This window comes from Balaenoptera borealis, assembly GCF_965194805.1.
Source record: "Balaenoptera borealis genome assembly, chromosome: 5".
Classification (NCBI taxonomy): Eukaryota; Metazoa; Chordata; class Mammalia; order Artiodactyla; family Balaenopteridae; genus Balaenoptera; species Balaenoptera borealis.
The window spans coordinates 11657061-11680325 of NC_138862.1; the positions used below are offsets into that span (position 1 = coordinate 11657061).

The 23265-nt window shown below is 38.1% G+C and overlaps 1 protein-coding gene across 6 annotated transcripts in view; it reads right to left on the minus strand.

Moving 5' to 3' along the window:
- Window positions 1-23265, minus strand: part of ITSN1 (intersectin 1) — a 227964-nt gene that overhangs the window by 109280 nt on the left and 95419 nt on the right. For 5 of the 6 annotated variants that reach the window (XR_014245461.1, XM_082395043.1, XM_082395040.1 and 2 more), the window contains exons 10-16: window positions 21791-21928; window positions 20254-20369; window positions 16626-16888; window positions 14306-14455; window positions 14079-14219; window positions 5946-6033; window positions 5672-5811 (exon numbers count right to left, since the gene is read on the minus strand). Coding sequence is in view for 5 of the 6 variants with exons in the window: in XM_082395043.1 (XP_082251169.1) it covers window positions 5672-5811; window positions 5946-6033; window positions 14079-14219; window positions 14306-14455; window positions 16626-16888; window positions 20254-20369; window positions 21791-21928 (1036 nt within the window). In the remaining variant the exon portion in view is untranslated. Of the gene's footprint in view, window positions 1-21; window positions 1712-5671; window positions 5812-5945; window positions 6034-14078; window positions 14220-14305; window positions 14456-16625; window positions 16889-20253; window positions 20370-21790; window positions 21929-23265 lie in introns of those variants that run through there. The other variant, XM_082395042.1, reaches the window with a different exon arrangement.

Genomic DNA, 23265 nt, shown 5'->3' on the forward strand with positions numbered 1-23265 from the left:
AACCAAGAGCATAAAAGCCTTAGTTAAGCCAAGAACCTTATTTACTATAACTGGCATTCTCATTTCAACAACAATTCTGTTCCTAGGAGCAATTTTTAGGACAGGTATCATTACAAGCAGAGTTTATATTTCTAACAGCCTCTTGTGTTCAATTTACAAAGCCTGGATTTCCCAAGTATATTAAGAAATATAATTCTTAATTCTGAATTAGTCCTAAATACATTTTTCTAAGAAATAAAATACTATCCCCTTTTGGAATAGTATACTGACTATACTATCTGATGATGAAAATTTGCACATCAACCCAAATAATGACTAAGGGTGTCTTTCAAATTTTTGCAGCCACGTGGCAAATTCAATGATCTAAAATATGCTTGTTATAAAGACTACAGTACCTTATAAAGATACAGTACCTTATCCAGCTTGTAGTTCAGAGCTTTCATCACACACACACACACACACACACACACACACACAATTTGTCAAGAGGAAAGATTCACCCATACTTCAATGATGTATAATAACTAATCATTATTAACTTTTACAAAAAAGGCTTAGCGCTTCATGGTAAATGCTGTCTTAGACACTAAGCACTCATCTGCATGGGGAAAACTGAAGCACAGAGCTGGGGATGGTTCACCATTCTTAGTGTGAGAAAGATGTGCATTGCCTGAGTAGGGCATGGAGACCTTTAGAAAGAAGTCTAAGTGGATGGCGCAGCCCAGGAGAACTGCCAGGCACTACAACACTGCCTCCTGCATTGCCACTGACTGGAAGAAAGAAATGCTCCGATGTAAACGCCATTCACGTTAGGACTTGGCCAGCACACAGTGACTAGATGGGAACCAACAAGGACTCAACTTTCCAACATGAAACACAACATCTAGCCTCTTTGCGTGGATTCTCTTTATTTGGCTGACAATGGAGCCCTGAAAACTATAAGCTGTACTTTATGTTGCTGCTCTATATCACGGTGGTCATTAAAATATGGAACATTAAGCTATCAGGGCCAAGGAAAACTGTTACAGTAACTACTAACATTGCCAAAGGCAAGTGGTCAAACGCTGCTGTCTAAAAAGTCCCTACTGGTAATGGTATTTGACACTTGTTAGAGCCACAATTTTACACCTATAGCTAAGCACTGTATATAAGAAAAATAACTATCAGAATGATTCTATGTGCCTAAAAGGCAGACAGAGTCTCCAAAAAATGTCGAGAGCTTTGATTTTCCTGTAAAACAAGGTAAAAAGAGAAAAGTCATAGATAAGTGATAATTTTATTTTTTTAATAAATTTATTTATTTATTTATTTTTATATTTGGGGGCGTTGGGTCTTCGTTGCTGCACGCGGGCTTTCTCTAGCTGCGGCGAGCGGGGGCTACTCTTTGATGCGGTGCACAGGCTTCTCTTGTTGAGGAGCATGGGCTCTAGGCACGCAGGCTTCAGTAGTTGTGGCACACACACTCAACAGTTGTGGCTCGCGGGCTCCAGAGCACAGGCTCAGTAGTTGCGGCACACGGGCTTAGTTGCTCCGTGGTATGTGGGATCTTCCCGGACCAGGGCTCAAACCCGTGTCCCCTGCATTGGCAGGCGGACTCTTAATCACTTTGCCACCAGGGAAGTCCCAATAATCAATAATTTTAAATTGATGTTTCTAGGCCATGAATATGAGAAGACTTTTGATTCCTTAGCATGAGAAATATTTGCTGCATCTATAACACATTTTAAAAGCAGAAAATTTGGTAAACAAATTTGGTCCACTGAATTAAAGCTACTTCAAGAAGGGTTAATTCATCCTGGCAATAATTACTAACAAAATCAATTATTCCTAGTTAAATCATTGGTTAAATTTTTCATTTGATCATTAAAAATTTACTGTTCACACAAAAGGCAGTAAAAATACAAAATCTAACAATTGGGAATTTGAGCACAAAAGCTTCAATATCAGAGTGCTATCATTTCCCCCCTTTTTGCTAAACCTACAAAAGCCAAGTTTATTCCCTCTGTTTCCATTTTTAAGTAATTCTTCGCTTTGGGTGATAAATTAGAAAGACACTTATGTCTTGGGATCAATTTTGGAAAACATAAATATCGTATCTATAAGGAAGATATCTACTAAAATGCATGGGAAAATAGCCTTTTCTAAAAGGAAAAAAAGAGTCCTCAATTTCCATGAGATCAGATAGAAATGTAAAGGTCCAAGATTCTAGAGACCTTATGTTCCACAGCCCTGAATAACACTTCCCCAGAACTGAAGTAAGCTTTATATTTTCAGTAGGTTGCTACCAATATGAAACAAATACCTGTTAATCTAACTGCAAAAGTAATTGTTTTCCTCTTTAATTAATGCCTTGAGTATTTCCATCATTCGTTATCAGATATTGAATTAGGAGGCATAAGTGTAGTTCTTGTTTAACTGAAGAAAAAAAGGAGAGATTCTCAAAAGAATGAATCTCAACTAGACATCTGGTAGATAGAACTAATCCAGACTGCATATTAAAGAAAGAATAAAAGTAAAAAGCATACCTACTCTCTAAACTCTTTCTCATTCAAGAAACTAAATATAATTATACTTCCCAATCCCAGTCTTATGCTTAAGAATCTGGGCTAAAGCAGGGTGCTATTGTTCCCTACATGACCTTATCCCTAAGTAACTGGACATGACCTTGAGTGTGCATCAAAAGAAGTGAATGGCTTATTGTAAGTAGTTTTGTATCAAAAGAACTATGAGAGTTGGATTTTGCTAAACGGAACCCTCATTTACGGAGCCAGCCATTGAATATAGGTTTAATGTTCCGATCAACTAATTTTAAAACTTTGCACTCCATAAGGTATTTCTCCAGTGTCACCATATTAGTTGATAATGAGTGAATTAAACTTTCTTTCTCTAGATGAACACTCTATACGAATATAAAACAAAACTAAGTCTGAATTTCTTTTCTATACTCTCCCGGCTGGTTTCCTTTTAGGAGAGGAAGGTTTAGGATGGAGCAAATTCACACCATCAAATTCGATGTGTGGAATGACTGGGCAGTTGAACTGTTTCACTGTCAGCAAGGTAGAAGTAATTTTTGCATCATTAGTGAGGATGCTGTAAAGGCACTGCTGTATCAAGGGAGACATGGAAGAAATCTCAAAGGGTCAGAATGTGGCTCTGTTGGTCCATCACAAGAAACTATAGCTGCTAGTGAATATATGCTCTAAAGTCGGAAAAAAAAAAAAGCTTCATATTCTCCAAGGTGACTACAACAAAGAAAAATTGGCAGGAGATACTCAATAGTTACTTAAATCTGCCTCTGAGTTATCTCAATCAAATTATAAATCTTTTGATTCTTCAGTGTAACTGTTTCTGCTTTGGTCTCACCAGGTTTGAGAGGAATAATAGAAATAATAACCGTCAGGTAACATAATATAGTCACTAAGTCCTCCAAACGAGTTTTAAATAACAAAACAATATAGCTACATACTGGCTTGTGATTTTTTTTTTACTCTCCACATTGACTTAAATTTAAAGTAAAAATGGAAAACTAAAATAAACATTACAACAGAAAGGAATGTTCTTATTTTAAAAATAAGTATATTTGGAAAAGGGGCTAGTGGAATAAAGGGCTAAAAAATTAGCCTTTGTATAAGCAACTCTCTGATACTGAAGGCAGCATTAGTCAACTAAACACAGTAAGAGTGACAAACACCACATTTTAAGGGTGTTCTCTATAGCAATGACAACAGTAATTCAATAGCCTAAATACAGCCAAAATAATCTGTAAGTCATCTAGGCATTATCAAAAATCACCCACCAGGGACACTTCCCGGGTGGTGCAGTGGATAAGACTCCGTGATCCCAATGCAGGGGACCTGGGTTCGATCCCTGGTCAGGGAACAAGATCCCACATGCATGCCACAACTAAGAGTTTGCATACTGCAACTAAGGAGCCCTGGAGCCGCAACTAAGGAGTCCACCTGCCAGAACTAAGACCCAGTGCAACCAAAAAAAGAAAAAAAAAGTCATCCACCAGAGTATCCCTTCCTTCCTTCCTCCCTCCCTTCCTCTCTCTCTCTCTTTCTTTCTTGCCACACTGCAGCTTGTGGGATCTTAGTTTCCCAACCAGGGATCGAACCTGGGCCCCTGGCAGTGAGAGTGCCGAGTCTTAACCACTGGACTGCCAGGGAATTCATCAGAGTATCATTTTCTAAAATGTGTGAACCTTGTTTTGGTCGAACTTCTATAGAAAGGAATCTTAAGATTAAGGCAGAAATCTAGAGTACTGCCTGGGCTCAGAAGATACCTGAATACTTAACAGTTTATAATCCAAGAGACTATTAAAAAGGACTATAAGCTTGCACTAGTGCCATATTCCTTTTGCTTGAAATAGTGACAAGTCATAAGAGAGTTAACATGTTTCTATTGTACTTATTCTAGAGAAGGAGAACTGATAGCTGTACTTCCAATTCTTACATGTGACACAATCATACGTGTACGAATACAGAAAAAATATATATAGTACATACACACATGCACACAAATACATATTCTGTGTAAGCATGAAAGCAAAAAAAAACCCCAAACACTAAATTTACTCAAATAATATTTCCCCTAAGATCACTTTCCTGGAATTGTATAATTGAGAAAAGCTTATTACTTATTACTCTGAGAAAACAGTACAAATACCTCAAACTCAAATGTCTAGACAATTTGGCCTAGAATCACAATTCAAAAGTCAAGTAAAAATCTCAAATATGCTTTCTAATTTGTTTTTCTATTTCTACTAATGAAGAATAGGATTTTAACTTTTTCCTAGTGTCAAAAGCTAAATTGGTCAGAATCAAGTATAAAGGATTTTAGGTCGGAAAAAGAAAATATTTGAGAAAAACAAGTGTAAAATCCAACTTTTTATAAGAACATAACTGATTAAAAACTCCAATATCTACTTAAATCTAAAGTATATGATCGTTATTGATAGGAAATGAGCTGTTTGCACTCCAAGATATTTTATTACAAGATAATAATCATTCTTAAGATGGTAAAGTTCTACAGTTAAATCAAAAGCACCAAATCAGAAAAAGGCTCTGATCTAACTACTTTTACATTCCCTAAGAGCTTTGGCATTTTCCTGAGTTTTACTGTGCAAATATGACAAAACCATACACCACTTCTGCCACAAAGACAAAAGCAATTACTCCATTAAACAATAATATTTTAAAATGTGAGGTGACAAAATAAAGATTTATATTCAAGTACAATCTTGAAGGTGAGAAGTGGAAGAAAAATTCTTAGTTTTAAAAGAGACAGCAGTTCCTTTTCAGTAGTCTTCAAAGAACATAAGAAAGATGAAGCTTTTGGAGCCTAGCTTTTGGAAATTCAACTTGATGTAGTTCTCAATAGACAAAAGGATGAAGATGTGTAAAAATGTAATTCAGGTAAAAGACAGATGTCATGTTGGGGCCATTCACTCAGCCCTAATTTAGAGATGCCAAATTCATTTTTATATTTTAAAGGAGAAAAATTCAACTTAGATTGTTTAATGTTTATCCATAAATGTGAAGGCTTTCATGAAGGCTGACAAACCAGCCTAATAAATTTTTCTGCCTGGGATCAAATACCAACTAATCATCTGGCCAGTTAGAAAAATTAAAAAGTAAGACATACATGTAGGCACACACAGAATAGTTACCTTCAGCTGATTATTGAAAATATCAATCTCCTGTAGTTTTGATCTAGTTTCTTTCTCCACTTCATCCAGTTGGTCTCGTAGCTGCTGCCGAGCTAGTTCTTTTGCTTCTAAGGCTCTTTTGAGTGTAAGAAGTGAATCTCCTGTTTTAGAAAAACATCGCAAGATAAGAAAAACAAACTGGCAGTGAGGAAAAATGGTTTTTAACGTTCTCATTTCAATTAAGAAAATTCTTGCCAGTAAAAAGGAAAAAAGTCAACTTTTATAAAACACCTACTGTGCAAACTATTCTGCTGAACTTGTTTTAATTGGTCATTGAGTATCTGTTTTTCTGGAATAAGTCTTCCAAGCATTTGCTGAGACTCCTAGGAGAGAAAGAGAACACAGCAATGAATGATAGAGAAAACTACCATGTTTCCTCATCCCTCAAAGACTCTCCTGATCTCAACCTGAATCCTCTACAGTGAAATTGTCAGGGTGGTTTCACAACTCAGCAGAGAAAATGGAAAGCAATGATCTCTCAGTTGCACTGGGATCAAATGCAAATGCAGTGACCCTGCTGTTTGCAAACTGACTCAGTAGTTTAAACAGGAACTGTTCTGTCCTGAACTTTGAGCCTTAATAGGGTTGAACTGGATTACCATATACCTGAAGTTGGAAACAGAAATCAAAAAAGGACTTTTAACAATTAGAATCTTAGCTGCCATATATGTTTGTCCAACACTCAGGATAGAGGCACAATTTTAAACAGCTACACAAAAATCTTGAACCAACTATTTTTTAACTGACATAGATAAAAGCTAAACCACATTGTACAAGGCTATTTGGAGTTTTCATGGGTGACTTGACAAGCAATTGTTTTTGCCTATGTTCAGCTGAAATTATTCAATATAGTTTCTACACATTTTAGAAAAAGGACAGATTTTCCTGTCTTTATTAAGGAATATTTGACTTTTATTTTTACTTTGATTTGAGAAAAAAATCTCTGTGTATTAACTTTTGGTTTGAAAAAATAAAAATGTCAATTAAAAATTTTCACTAGAGGCTAAGAACCAGTCCCTTTCTGGAACAGCCACCTTTAGATACAGACTGGCTTGTGTGTAATAAATCTTTGTGTACTATACGTCTGAACAGTAGATACAGCTCAATGGAGAGGATTTGGTAGCATCTTCTCATATGAATAATCCACACAAACACATATACCTCCCATCCCCCCAAATTTGAACAAAACAGAATATAAAAATCGATCATTTTCCCAAAAAAGCATAGCCAACTAAGCTTCTCCTCTTGTTCTCCTTGCTAAATTAAGGCAAGGCCTCTTACCCAATCCCAAAGATTCTTTGCTGAACCAGGACAAACAATGAAGGATCAAGATGAAGCCTGGCTCAGATCACTCAGATTGTTTCACTTATTTAAACGTTACTTTTAAATGGACTACCTGAGTTTCGAAAATAGGTCAAACCAATATGAAGGGCTACCTGACTCATTTGCAGAGCAAGAATTTGCTAATTACGGTAAAGAAAGGAAACCGATTTCTCACTGCCTACTATGTACCTGCCTTTCTTCAAACAATGTATTATTTTTAACTTCACTACTTTTTCAGGAACCTTGACTGGTATTTTATTATCAATAACTGAATATACTAAGCATCAATCTTAAATAATAAAAATATGTTTGGACACAGAGCATTCAGTGAGATAATAAACAAACACATGGCCTTCACTCCTAAATTTTCAATGGAATATTTTATGAAACTTCTCATAAATAGTTAATGAAAGACACAGAAAAACAGTTACCACAGAAAAGAATACACTTTTAAAAGGTGTATGCATTTTAAAATATTTTCAAACAATTTCTAGCAGTGAACTTCTGATACTATTTACATTATATGTCATATCCTAATATCTCAAACTGATTAGGACTTCAGTGATAATCAGTAAGGACACAGAAGACATGAATGACATCAACTTGATCGACTGACATTTACAGGACACCCTACCCAACTTCAACAGAGCACACATTCTTTACAAGTGCACATGGAATGTTCACCAAGACAGATCAAATGCTGGGCCATAAGTCTCAATAAACTTAAAAGGGTTAAAATCATACAGAGTATATTCACAGATCATACCATAAATAAATCAGAAATCAATAAGACAAATGGAAAAAAATCGAAGCATTTGGAAACTAAACAGCAGAATTCTAAACAACCCATCAAAGAAATGACAAAGGAAATTTTAAAAAAGATTCAAAAATACAACATATTCACATGGCTATGACAATGCTTTGAAGGAATTATATAGCTTAAAATGTTATACATTATCAGAAATGAAGAAAGATCCGAATTCAATAATCTAAGCTTCCTCCTTAAGAGGCTAGAAAAAAGCAAATTAAACCCAAAATGAAGAGATGGAAGGAAATAATAAGAAGCCTAAGTCAATGAAATAGAAAACAGACACACCACAGAGATAAAAAAAAAAAATCTATAAAACCAAAACCTTTTTTAAAAAAATCAATCAATAAACCCAGTATGCTCCTAGCTAGATTGATGGAGTAAAGGAGGAGGAGGGGAAGGGAGAGGAGGTAGAGAAGGAGAAAGGGGAGGGAGAGAAGGAAGAAGGAGAGGAGGAGTTGGAGTGGGAGAGAAAAGATACAAATTCCCAATATCAGGAATGAAAGAAGTAACATCACTACAGATACTACAGACTTGAAAAGAATAATAAGAGAATATTATAAACAATTTTATACAAATAAATTTGTTAACTTAGATGAAATGTTCAAATTCATTGCAAGATACAAATTATCAAAACAGACCAAAGAACAAATAGAAAACTGGAATAGCCATCTGTCAATATCTATTGAATAAATTTTGCAATTAAAAATTCTACCACAAACAAAACTCCAGACCCAGAAGGCTTCACTAGTGAATGCCACCAAAAATTTAAGGAAGAAACACAGTTATCCCTCGGTATCCATGGGGGATTGGTTCCAGGATCCCCTCAATAGCAAAATCTGAGATTGCACAAGTCCTTTATATTGAAATGGCATAGTGCAATCAGCCTCCCGAATCCTTTAATCTGCACATTTGGACCAACTGATCTGATACTGGAACCTGATAACTATTCCAGGAGGTGAGAGAAAGTTTTTTTTTTTTTTTTAAAGCGATCTTTCTCTGTTTCTTCCCAAGAGTTACCACTTTTTTTTTTTTTAATTAATAGCTACTTTATTTATTTATTTATTTATTTATTTTTAGCTGTGTTGGGTCTTCGTTTCGTGCAAGGGCTTTCTCTAGTTGCGGCAAGTGGGGGCCACTCCTCATCACGGTGCGCAGGCCTCTCACTATCGCGGCCCCTCCCGTTGCAGGGCACAGGCTCCAGACGCACAGGCTCAGCAGTTGTGGCTCACGGGCCCAGTTGCTCCGTGGCATGTGGGATCTTCCCAGACCAGGTCTCGAACCCGTGTCCCCTGCATTAGCAGGCAGATTCTCAACCACTGCGCCACCAGGGAAGCCCGAGAGAAAGTTTTACAGAAATATACAGGATTTTAAGAGACAAGCTGATGGGGTTAGCTAGGAAGGCAGTGTAGTGTCAAGGTTGGAAGTAAAGTCTTGAAGTCACATAGATCTGGATTCGAATTTGGATTCCTGTTTCCCAGCTAGAAACTGAATGCCAGAAACTGATTCTAGAATGTTCCCTTCTCGAATCTTCACTTTCTCACGTATAACATGAGAGTAATGATAGTGTCCTTACCAGATTATTGTGGGACTCTATTAAATATCCACATTAAGGTCTTAGCACTGAGCACACCTCGCACATGCCAGGCCTTCGCTAAATGGTAGCTACCACTACAGTCAGTCCACCCTATCTGGATTCAACCAGCCTAGGATCGAATTTCAATCCAAATACGCCGATATGGAAGGACTACTGTACTATCCGTTTTATATAAAGGACTTGAGCACCCACAGATTTTGGTATCCCCAGGCAACTTGGAACTAGTGCCCCCACAGATATCAAGGAAAGACTACCATCCTACATTTTTAGAAACTAAAAGAGAAAAGAATACCCTACAACTTAGTTTCTTATTTATTACCCTGATACCAAAGCTAGACAAGGACATTACGAGAAATCGATAAACTAATATCTTTCATGAATTTCAATAAAGAGACCCCTAATAACAGCAAGCTGAATCCAGCAAAATGTTTGTTAAACAATAATACACCATGACCAAGTGCAGTTTACCCCAAGAATGGAAGGTTGATTAACATTCAAATATCACCATATTAACAAAATAGAGGAGAAAAAAAACACATAAACATCTCAATAAATGCAGGAAAAAAGAATATGACCCAATTCAACACTCATTCATGATAAAAACTGTCAGCAAACAAGGAACAAAAGGGAAGTCCCTCACCCTAATAAAGGGCATCAATCAAAAAAAACCTACAGTTAACATCATACTTCATGGTGAGAGACTGAATGCTGTGCTCCTAAGATCAAGAACAAGACTCTCACCACTTCTATTCAACATAGTACTAGAGGTTGTAATCAATGCAGTTAAGACAAAAAAAGAAATAAAAGGCGTATAGATTGGAAAAAAAATAAAGTTATGGTGGCGCAGTGGTTAAGACCCCACGCTCCCAATGCAGGGGGCCCGGGTTCAACCCCTGGTCAGGGAACTAGAACCCACATGCATGCCACAACTAAGAGTTCGCATGCCACAACTGAGGAGCCCGCCTGCCGAAACTAAGACCTGGTGCAACCAAATGAATAAATAAATAAATATTTTTTAAAAAAAGAAAAAGAAGAAATAAAGTTATCCTTATTCACAATGTTTATGCATGTAGAAATTCTAAGGAAGCTACAATAAAGCTATTAGAACTAATAAATGAGTTAGGCAATATCACACATATAATGTCAATATATAAAAATGAACTGTTTCTATATACTGGCATCAAACAACTGTAAATTGAAATTAAAATATGTAATACACAACAGCATCAAAAACCTTAAAATAATTAGGGCTAAACTTTACAAAATATGTACAAGACTTGTACACTGAAAACTACAAAACACTGCTGTAAGAAATTTATAACAACCCAAATAAAATTAAGAGATACACTATTAAGACTCAATATTGTTAAGATGTCAATTCTTCCCATACTGATCTATAAATTCAATGGAATTCCAATAAAAACTCTAAGTACTTTTGTAAAAACTGACATGATGATTTTAAAAGCTTCTGTGGAAATATAAACGACCTAAAATAGCCAAAATAATTTGAAAAAGAAAAATATTGAAGAACTCACACTACCTGATTTCAAAAATTATTATAAAACTAAAATTATCAACAGTGAAATACTGCTGAAAGGACAGACATAGATCAAAGGAACAGAAGAGAATCTAGAAAAGATTTTTTACAAATGTGGTTAATTATCAACAAGCTACCAAGGCAATTCAGTGGGGGAAAAGGACAGTGTTTTTAATAAATGTTGCTAGAACAACTGGGTGTTGGTATAGAAAAAAATGAACCTCACCCCTTACCTTACACTTAAGTAAAAATGAACCTGAAATGGATCACAGACCTAAACATGTAATATAAAAGGGTAAAACTTCTGGAAGAAAAGATAAGAGAAAATATTTGCAACCTTGGGATAGTCAAAGATTTCTTGCATTGAACACGGAAAGTGTAAACCATAAAAGAAAAAAATGAATAAATTGAACTTTACCAAAATTAAACACGTCTGCCCTTTAAAGAACACCATTACAAAAATGAAAAGGTAAGCGACAGGCTGGGTGAAAATGTTTGCAAAACATCTATCTGACAAAGGACTTCTGGGACTTCCCTGGTGGCGCAGTGGTTAAGATTCCACACCCCTAATGCAGGGGGCCCAGGTTCAATCCCTGGTCAGGGAACTAGATCCCACATGCATGCCGCAACTAAGGAGCCCTCCTGCCACAACTAAGGAGCACATGTGCCGCAACTAAGGAGCCAGCGAGCCACAACTAAGGAGCCTGTGAGCTGCAACTAAGGAGCCTGCCTGACACAACTAAGACCCGGCACAACCAAATAAATAAATAAATAAAATATTTTTTTTAAAAAAGGACTTCTTACAAGAATATATAAAGAACTTTGACAATATGCTAAACAACCTACTAAAAAATGAGCTAAAGATTTTTTCACAAAAGACACACAGAAGAAGATGCATACTAATACACATATGAAACAATGCCCAACATCATTAGCCTTCAGGAAAATGCAAATTAAAGCCACATGAGAGATCGTTACACACCCACCAGAGATGTTAAAATTAAAAATAATGGCAACCAAGTGTTGACAAGGATGAGGAACAATTGAAGGACTCATACACTCCTGGTGAGAATGTAAAACGGTACAACCACTTTGCAAACAACTTGATAGTTCCTGATAGGGTTAAGCACATACTTACATGACATAGTAATTCCACTCCTAAAATTTAACCAAGAGAAATAAAACGCATTTCCACATAAAAATGTATAAATAAATACTCATTGCAGCTTTATTCATAAAAGTCCCAAACCAGGGACTTCCCTGGTGGCGCAGTGGTTAGGAATCTGCCTGCCGGTGCAGGGGACATGGGTTTGATCCCTGGTCCAGGAAGATCTCACGTGTCATGGAGCGACTGAGTCCTTACACCACAACTACTGAGCCTGCGCTCCAGAGCCCGTGAGCCACAACTACTGAGTCCGCAAGCCACAACTACCGAATCCTGGGCGCCTAGAGCCCGTGCTCCGCAACAAGAGAAGCCACAGCAATGAGAAGCCCGCACACTGCAACAAAGAGTAGCCCCTGCTTGCTGTAGCTAGAGAAGGCCTGCGTGCAGCAATGAAAACCCTAGGATGAAGACCCAACGCGGCCAAAAGTAAATTAAAAAAAAAAAAAAAGTCCCAAGCTGGAAAAAAACCTACACGTCCCTCAACAGGTGAGGGGATAAATAAGGAAATACTACTCAGTGATGAAAAGGAACAAACAACTGATTCACTCACCAATATGGATAAATCTCAAAAACAGCATGCAGAGAAGAAGAAGCTGAAATAAAAGTCACAATGTTCAAGGGACTTCCCTGGTGGCACAGTGGTTAAGAATCCACCTGCCAACGCAGGGGACACAGGTTCGAGCCCTGGTCCGGTAAGATCCCACATGCCATGGAGCAACTAAGCCCGTGCACCACAACTACTGAGCCTGTGCTCTACAGCCCGTGAGCCACAACTACTGAGCCTGTGTACCTAGAGCCCGTGCTCCACAACAAGAGAGCGACCCAATGAGAAGCCTGAGCACCGCAATGAAGAGCAGCCCCCGCTCGCTGCAACTAGAGCAAGCCCGTGTGCAGCAACAAAGACCCAATGCAGCCTAAATAAATAAATAAATAAATAAATAAATAAATAAATAAATAAATAAATAAATAAATAAATGAAAAAGAAAGAAAATGTCTCTGAGAACACAGCGGTCTTAAAATGACTTACAAAAAAAAAAGTCACAATGCTCAAAACTGATCATCTTTCATGATGATATGCAGAACAATATCTACATGAATTTGATGCCCCCCCTAGCTCAACACTTGAAACCAAACCAGGTGATATTGTAACAACTTGGTGGTCAAGGTTGGATAGGTAATAAAATGAAAGTAGAACTGCTTAGAGTACTCCACTGTGTCTCCAACTGTTGTCTATACATACATCTCTGGAACTCCCCCTAATATACTTAACTGCACTTCTTTGTTGTGCTTATCACGGTAAAGCCAAAGTCCCATGAATGGACTATAGGTCCTGTGTGATCCAGCCCCCACTTGCTCCAACCATAGTGGTCTCCTTGCTGTAACTGGCATCCCAGAGACCAGCTACAGCCTCAGGTCTTCTGCACTATTGTTTCCCTACCTATAACTTGCTCTGCCAGATATTCACATGGCTCAGCCGCTCATCTCTTTCAAGTCTTTGCTCAAAAAGCATGTTCAGAGAGAGGTCTTTCCTGACCACAATATTCAAAATCACAGCCCTCCTTACTACTGGGAACTCTCTTCCCTACTCGCTCTCCAGAGCAACTTTTCATCTTCTAATAGAGTACATACTTGTCATTTTATTAGTGCTTGTCTCCCCTGCAAACAGAAGGTAAGCTCCGTGAGGGTGGGGGTCCTGTCTCTGCTGTCCACTGCTGAATCCTCAGTGCTTACCAGAGCTTGCGTTGAGCTGGCATGCAGCAGTCTCAGCAAGTGTGCTGAGTTACTAGACAACCTATTTTCAGGCAAGGACCTTGTCTACTTCATCTTGGCTTCCCAGTGCCTATTAGATGCTTGATGTTTGTTGAGTGAATAAATGCATGAGATGAATCAGAGAAAGGCATGTAAGCCAAAAAGCTTTCAAGGGACATATTTTCTCACCTGTAATTGTTGCTGTAGGTGGGTGATTTCAGCAATTCTCAGCTCTCTAGATTTGTTTGTGCTCTCAATTTCTTGCCTTTGGGTTGTCAATCGACATCTGATATCTTGAAGTTTTCCTTCTAGTTGATGCTTCTTATCATTCTTTAACAAATGAAAAATAATAAGAATTATTAGCATTTTAATGGTTCAATGTAAGTAGATTCGCAAAGCATACTCAAACTACTCACTAGAGCTTCTAATTCAAATTCCAAAGTCTTTTTCTTTGCTTTCAGCACAACTATGTCCTCTTGTTCTTTGTTTCTTTGATTTAATAGTTCTTGTCTTCGATTCCGCTCCCATTCAAGCTGTCGTTGCCTTTCAAGCTCCCGTTTTGCAGCCTGTGACATACACAAACAGACGATTTTTTAATTGTTCAGTTCTTACACTCTTCAAGGTCTCTTAGTAAGCATTACATCTAGTAAGTCTTTTCTTTTAGGGGTGAAATATTATTAAGCATTACAAGAAATTTTTATTTTAAAATAGCAGAAAAATTTTATACAAATATAGTATTCCTTCTATGGGAAAAACCAGAATATTCAGAAAGGCTATTATATTTACATGAGTTGAGAACAGACTGGATTGTTTCACCACTGACATTCAATCCTTTATGCCGCTAAGGATGCTTGGTGTGCTAAATAAGCTGCTCTTCCTTATTTACTGACTCATAAAAAACAAGGAAAATTAATCTAGTAAAATCAAACCAAAAACCCCAGAACAAAAAACAAAACAAAAAAAGCTTTCTTCCATCAAACAAGTAGTTATTATTTCTTCTGTCACATGAGAGATTATTACTTGTCTCAAGCTTTAAAAGTCTGTGACCCCCATCTCCCTAATCATTCATTTCCTTTTTAGCACAGAAGGTTCTGTAATTTCTCTGGCAATGTCAGCTCTCTTCAACGCTGACTCTGACGGCTGCTAGGCAGAGTATCTGTCGGAGCACCTGGCACTCTTTATCGTATTGTAATTGCTTCTTACATACCTGTGCTCCAACTACACTGTAAGGGCCTGGAGGACAGGTGGAGTTCCTATTCATCACCTTATCTCCAGGGACTATCAATGCCTGACACATGGTAAATGTCAATTAAATAATCCTGAATAAACACTCTAAAATACTTTTTTTTTAAAAAAACATTGAAGAAGGAAAGGTTGTCTACCTTTTGGTTGCCATTCTGGAAATGAAAATCCTGTTAGTATCTGTGTGTGTCTGCCCAAATGAAAGGCAGCTTATAGCTACAAGTGTTCTAAAGCAATCATCAGGAGATGAAACCAAAGTATTATTTTTTTATAAAGACAAATACCCCATCTTTAAAATACATTTTATCCACACAAGAGAATCATGTCATTGCTTCTGTAACAATATACTAGGACTTCCCTGGTGGCGCAGTGGTTAAGAATCCGCCTGCCAATGCAGGGGACACAGGTTTGAGCCCTGGTCCGGGAGGACTCCACATGCCGCGGAGCAACTAAGCCCACGTGCCACAACTACTGAGCCTGCGCTCTAGAGCCCGCGAGCCACAACTACTGAGCCCGTGTGCCACAACTACTGAAGCGTGTGCGCCTAGAGCCTGTGCTCCACAACAAGAGAAGCCACCGCAATGAGAAGCCCGCACACCGCAACAAAGAGTAGCCCGCACGCAGCAACGAAGACCCAATGCAGCCATAAATTAATTAATTAATTAATTTAAAAAACCCAATATACTAAAATTGGAAAGACAGACAGGAGATAGGCTTGGCCCCTATCCAGGTATGGCACCAAATTTAGGAAGCCATCCATAAAATACAGTGAAGATTACTACACATATTTTCTAAAGTGGAAAAAGAAAAAGATGCAGAACCATAAAATTAGTGTGATACCATTACAGTGGTTTAAAAAAACAATTTCACTAAACCTTCAACCTCTCCACCATATAAACCTTTTTGTTTCTATACTTGTATGTTAATGCAGAAAAAAGGCTAGACAGAAATACTTAACTGCTATCAATGGTTTGTTACAAGATTGTATTATCAAAAACTTGTACATGAACGTTCATGGCAACAGTATTCAAAATAGCCAAAAAGTAGAAACAACCCAAATGTCCATTAACTGATGAATGGATAAATAAAATGTGGTCTATCCATATAATGGAATACTATTCAACCACAAAAAGGAAAAAAGTATTGATTCACGCTACAACTTAGCAGGAAAACATGCTAATCAAAAGCCAGACACAAAAGGCCACATATTATGTGATTCCACTTATACAGAATGTCCAGAATAGGCAAACTTATGGAGAGAGGAAGTAAATTCGTGGTTGTTAAGGGCAGGGAGGAGGGGGAACGGGGAGTAACTGCTTAATGGGTAAGGAGTTTCTTTTTGGGGTGATGAATTAGTGGTGACGGTTGCACAACTTTGTGAACAACTAAAACTACTGAATTGTAAAAAGAAAAAAAAGACTGTGTTAATACATTACTTAACCAATTCTGGAAGAGCACACGTGTTCATGACGGGGCCGCTCCCCAGCTGCTCACCTCTCGCCTCTCGATTTCCTTCCTCCGCTCCTCCTCCCTCTGACGTTCTAGCTCCCGCTGCTTCTCCAGCTGCTTCTCCAGCTCCAGTTGTCTCTTGCGCTCCTGCTCCTGGCGCTCGCGCTCCTTCCTCTCCTGCTCCGCCCTCTCCAGCTGGGCCAGGCGCTCTTGTTCTTTGCGCTGCTGCTCCAAGAGCGCTTGCCTCCGTTTCTCCAGCTCCAGATTGCCACGTTCAAAGTTCTCACGCTTCTTATCTTCAAAGGTTACTTTAAAACAAGAAACGTTAACGATTAGGAAAAGCCATGATTTTCAACATAGTATTTTCAAAGGGAAAACTCAATGGCATATTGGAAATGTGTAGTGTACCTGCAAACCCGAACTCCCAAAGCTTCTTTCTCACCTGTGCCCTCATTGATAAGCACTATGAACGTGCCCTTCACCCAGCTTCTTGCTTATATACTCTCCCCTCCAGATGAACCACATCATAGTGTTCGAAATGCCAAATGCGGTTTCTGGAATAATCTTTTGACAGCAGTTCTGCATCATCACCCAACCTCCATACCTTCCCTGTCACTCTACCCTTTCCCTTTTCTATGACCTGGATTCAGCAATTGACCCCCTGTCACTTCTGTACCACGAATCTTTCCCTTTCTACCTCTTTTTCCTTTGCTTAAAACCGTGCTGTTGTGTCTTCAATTTTAACAAACATGACAGTTTCTGAACGCAGAGGTAAGAAGGTAAGTCTCTTCCTGGGTTTCACACTGAAGAGCAGGTTGTGCCCTAATCATCATGGAAATGATACTCGGTAAATTATTTTTTCTAACCCATTACTCAGTTTCCTTCTTTGAGAACACCAATTATGAATTTTAGAACTATCCCCAGGTCAATAATTGTTTTTCTCTGATCCTTGCTAACACTGTTTACATCCATTTTATTTTACTTTAAAAAAAAAATTCCATCCACCACATCCCTTACTATGTTTTCAGCGGCGTCAATTCAGTTTTGTGTTTGCCTCACACGCTTCTCCTTGGAGCCAGCCCCAGACAAGGGAAGCTCTCACTGCCAGCCTGTGCAGCATGTCATTCCCATTGTTCCCACTCTATTTCAAGGACCGTCACTTCACACTCTGTCTTGAGATGTGTAGCTGTGAGCATCCTTTCTTGGCTTCTTCCCACATTCCTGTCTGGCCTTCACTGAAAACAGACCTTCCTTACATACTGTAGTTAGATTAGAGATCAGAGATGGCAAGCAAGTTTTATTTTCTTGTTCTGGCTCCTTTTGTGATTTCAGAACAGGCAGCATCCATTTTACTCTGCCACCTTAAAATCGAAAGTCCCCTCTGTCAGAGAAAGGAATGAAGTAACGATACATGCTACAATGTGGATGAATCTCAAAAACACTATGCTAAGTGAAAGAAGCCGGATGTAAAAGGTCACCCACTGCATAATACCATTTATATGAAATATCCAGAAGAGGTAAATCCAAAGAGACAGAAAGCAGACTGGTGATTTCCAGGGGCTGGGGAAAAGGGAGAATGGAGAGTAACTAGGTATGGCCACTGTTCTGGACTGAATGTTTTCCACCCCACCAATTTATAGGTTGAAACCCTAACCCCCAAATGGGCTGGTATTTGGAGATGGGAACTTTGTAATTCCGGTTAAGATAAGGTCATGACGATGGGGCCCTCATTATGAATTAGCGGCCTTACAAGAAAAGGAAGAGAGAGCTATCTTTCTCTTTCCATGTGCACACACGGAGGAAAGGCCATGTGAGGACCTAGTGAGAATGCAGCCATCTGCAAGTCAGGAAGAGTGCCCTCACCAGGAATGGAAGTGGATGGCACCCTGATCTTGGACTTCCTATCCTCCAGAACTGTGAGAAATAAATTCCTGCTGTTTGAGCCACCCAGACTATGACATTTTATTATGGAAGCCCAAGCTGACTTAGACAGCCACTGACTTGTACACTTCAGAATGATCAATTTTATCTTAAGTAAATTTTACCTCAATTAAAAAAAAAGAAAAAAACTGAAAGTCCCTATACATCTTTTTAATTCCGAAATCTGGCCCTATTTCTGGTACACAGAGGCACATAATAAATGGTTGTTGAAAGAAAGAATGCACTAACCAAAAACTCTAATACTGTCACATCCTGCTCAAAACTTTAAATGAATGTCTTCTACCAACAGAAAAAGAAAATTCCAAATTCTAAGAATTCCTGTCCTTATTTGCTTTAAGACTTTATTCCCATTATTATCAACCTGAAATGTTCCTCCCTTCCACTTGTAATGACCCAATTACTCTTCAAATCTCAACTCAACTGTGACCTCTTCCATAGAGATTTAATTGTTTGTGTATTTCCCAGTCTATGCCAACCAGCTATAAGTAAGCTCTGCTGTGCATCTATAATTCTGTCTTCAGGAACTTATCATACTTATGCACTGCTTTGATGATTGTTTATATGGATGTCTTAAATCCTCAGTTGTATTATAACCTTCTAGAGGGCATGGACCATGTATTATTAACATTTAGATCCTTCACTGTACTCAACACACTTGAACAAAGAACATTTTCAGTAAGCAGTTTATCACTGAACAAAAAGTAATTTAGTTAAAGAGGAGACTAGGAGAGCTAGTGTCCTGAGCAGGTCAATTATCCCCTGAGCACTTTAAATGCAACAAAATGGCACTGACAGAGTATTTAACATAAAGAGATTCCATAATAAATTTCATTAGGGTGTCAGTATCAATTATCATCTCATCATTAATAATTCATAGCTACCATAGAATATTTTAATAGTATGATAAATTTATCTTTGTAAATGAGAATAATTTAAATTAGGTTCATATTAAATTTAAAATAACTTCTTGTTATCACGGAGCTTCCGATTCTATAACAACATGAGAAAACAACAGTAGGCAATTTTACATTCTATTTCTGCACTGGTGGTATTAAGCAACCACCTTAAAGGCTTATCAGTTTTGAGCATTTTATAGATAACATTTATAAAATTTTTGTTAAGTGGTAAATAATCAGATTTCAATTTAAAAGCTAGAACAAGGATGCATTAGCAGAGTACATAATGTTCTTATTTCTATACATATATTCAAATCCAAAAGCATATGAAAAGTGTCTCCTTTCTGACTAAGGTCAGTTAAAGAAACATAACAAGGGCTACCCCGGTGGCTCAGTTGTTAAGAATCCGCCTGCCAATGCAGGGGACACGGGTTCGAGCCCTAGTCCGGGAAGATCTCACATGCTGTGGAGCAACTAAGCCCGTGCGCCACAACTACTGAGCCTGAGCTCTAGAGAGCCTGTGAGCCACAACTACTGAGCCCGTGTGCCACAACTACTGAAGCCCACGCACCTAGAGCCTATGCTCTGCAATAAGAGAAGCCACCACAATGAGAAGCCCGCGCACCGCAACGAAGAGTAGCCCCCGCTCGCCGCAACCAGAGAAAAGCCTGTGCGCAGCAACAAAGACCCAACACAGCAAAAAACTGAAATAAATAAAATTAAAAAAAAGAAACATAGCAAGAATGTCAAAAGCTAAATTTATTTTTACCTCCATCTTTGCCTTAGAGATAGAAAATCTCTAATATGCTATAATTCAAATATAAGGACTGTCTTACCAGGTAATTTCTTTTCTAGTTGTTGCTGTTCATCTTCTAAAACTGGTTCCTCTGGTAACCTCTGATCTACCGAAGTTGAGCTTATGACAGATATACCACTGCCAGATCGAACTCTTCTGCAGTTGTGGAAAAAAAGAAAAAAAAAAAAAAAAAAAGGATTCACATAAAGCTGTCTAGGTAGAATTGGGTAAATTATGAAAAAAAAATTTTTTTTAAGATTATGCCACATATCATGGAGCAAATTTCATTTTTAGTGAGGAAAAGATAAAGATTTGGTCTGCTCTATTTACAAAGAGTTTCTTAAAAATGAATATCTGAACGTCATCAGACTCTGAGTGCCATATTCATTCAAATGTTTAGAACCGTCACCAAAAGTAGGACAATTCCAAAGGATTAAATCAATTACCAATTGTCAAGTGGTTAGAGCAGTACCTGGGACATAGTAAGTGTTCGCTGTTACGATCATAACCCTCCTGCGGAACATTAAATTTCCAAGGGAAGATTAGCAGCTCAGCTAATTGAGAGCATCTTTTTTTTTTCCCTTTACAAAGTCTCTCCATGTTATCTCTTAATAAACACATGAAATGCCTACACTTTATAGTCCTTAAATCAAATCACTTTGTTTACTGGTTAGTTTCACTTTACACCATTAATCTTGCTCTTTTAAACCCATCTACCTATCTTCTTTTTATGCTTTTTATCAGCTTCCAGTGTTGTGTTTCTTGTAGCGATTCTTGCAGCTGTGAGATTTTATGGGCAAACTGTCCAGCTACTGGTTTCTTCCTACACATTCACAGTTTTCTCAGCTCCCCCTGCACCGTGTATGTGCTGCCAGTGATGGCTTCATGTCTCATACTTTTATGGGGACTTTTCCCCCAGTCCTTCCCGTGAGGAGTTAGGACAGAAATTCTTATCTGTGCTTCTTTTGTTCTTCTTTGTACTGGTAAGATCTCAAATTTGTCTTTTGAGTTAAAGCTTTGAGACGCAGTTGCCCAAGAGGGCTGTGTATATGTGGTTGTGTGTAGGCGGAGGATACCAGTAACTGCAGAGTCCTCCCAATTGGACCCTGAACTACCCTCTCGATGTCTCCACTGAGGTTATGTTTCAGACCATGATAATTTTCTTTAATTATCTTCCTGATTATAATTTCTACATTGCCAGCATTTCGTCACCTCTGTCTGGAATGTGTAGAATTCATAGGCAGAAATCTCCTTGCTTTATCTTCTACGTACAGGTTGATATCATTGCACTTAAACTGCTAAAGTTTTGGGTGAGCTTTGATTATATGGATTGTCTCAAAAATCACAAAATCTGTGATGTTTTACTTGACTGTTTTACTAATATCCTATAAGTACTTTAAAGAACAGAACAGGGAAAGATTAACACAAAGCTACCTAAGAAGATTTGCTTGAATTCATAGATATTTCATTTACTTGCCAAGAATAAAAAATGACTATAAGATACACAGCCAACAAAGCCAAGTTTGAAATTCACATACTCAGCGCACAATTTCTTATGAGAGTCAAATATTCCTTACCTAAAGGAAGGTGGAATGTATTCTGGGGGCAGGACCGGTGGCAGTGGTTGGCCAGACATAGCTACATCAATTAGGTGCATAGCCAGGATAAATTCTTCTGCTGTGAGTTTTCCATCTTGATCAATGTCAGAAAGATTCCTATTCAACAAAAAGTTCATTGTAATCTAGTTTCATGAAAATGCATGCTTGTTAGTATTCATGAGTGATTTAAACGTTCTATTTTCTTATTCTGACTCTAGGCCAGTTGAGTTCCTCTGTGCCTCAGTTTATAAAAATAGTACCTATTTCACACCACCGTTGCAAAGACAAAATGAGACAATCCATATAGTTGGGATGGTGTTCAGCATTCAACAGATGTTAACTATGATTATAATTACACTCTTCTCAATCACTGCAACCCACTTTAAATGTATCATACATTCCATGTGTCTAATTTAGACTACGCTCTGCAGACTATCGGGTCAGATAGTAAATATTTAAGCATTGCAGAACACACAATCTCTATCACACTGAATTCTGCTGCTGCAGCAGGAAAGTAGCCATAGACAATATATAGAGAAACAAAGGGGCACGGTTGTTTTAAAAAACAAAACCAGGTGCAGGCCAGATTCAGCTCACTGGACCAACCCCTGATCTAGGCCTCCAAGGGTGGATCTTTACGGCCTCCAGCCACAGAGGCAAGGTGTTTTCTGTTCCTTAATCTCAGGATTCAATTGTCACTGTTCTTCATAATCAACTTGCCCTGGCAGCTAATTAAAGTAAACAGATTTTTCTAGCAAGTCCAAGAATGTGATTTTACTTAACAGCTTCTGGACACCAAAAGAGGATGCAAGACCACAACACTGTTCACTAAAATACCAACAGGACAGATGCTACACTGGGCAACTAACTGACTTTGCTGATGCGATAAATCAAGAAACTCCTCTTAAATCTGAAATTTCCTCAGGTGGCATAAACTCTTTTTTTTTAAGGTACAATATCCATACGGTTAACATCCACCCCTTTTAGAGTACAATTCTTTGAGTTTTGACAAACACATTCAGTTGTGTGACTACTACAATGTATAGAAGTTTCATCATCACCGAAAATTCCTGTCTTTTTATAGTCACCCTTTCCCAGGCCCTGGCAACCACTGATCTCTTTTCTGTCCCTCTACCTTTGCCTTTTCCAGGTGCCAGACTCCTGTTTTTAAGCAGAACAGAGCCACAAATGAAAACCCTGCCTGTTTTACCTTGTTCTCTCTTCCTTTCCACTGCCCACTCCTGGGTAAATGCAATTAAAAGGCAGGTGGAATTCCTATTTGTTTTTTTCCCCATACTTGCCTGAAGAATGGCTGTACACATTTAATTAAATATCTTTTTATCGTGTAGAAGGAGAATATAATATTCTAGTAGGAGAAGACTCAAGTATTTTTTTCAAAGAGGGCAGGTTATAAATGAGAAACTTAAACATTTCATTATATTCTAGTGTCATGA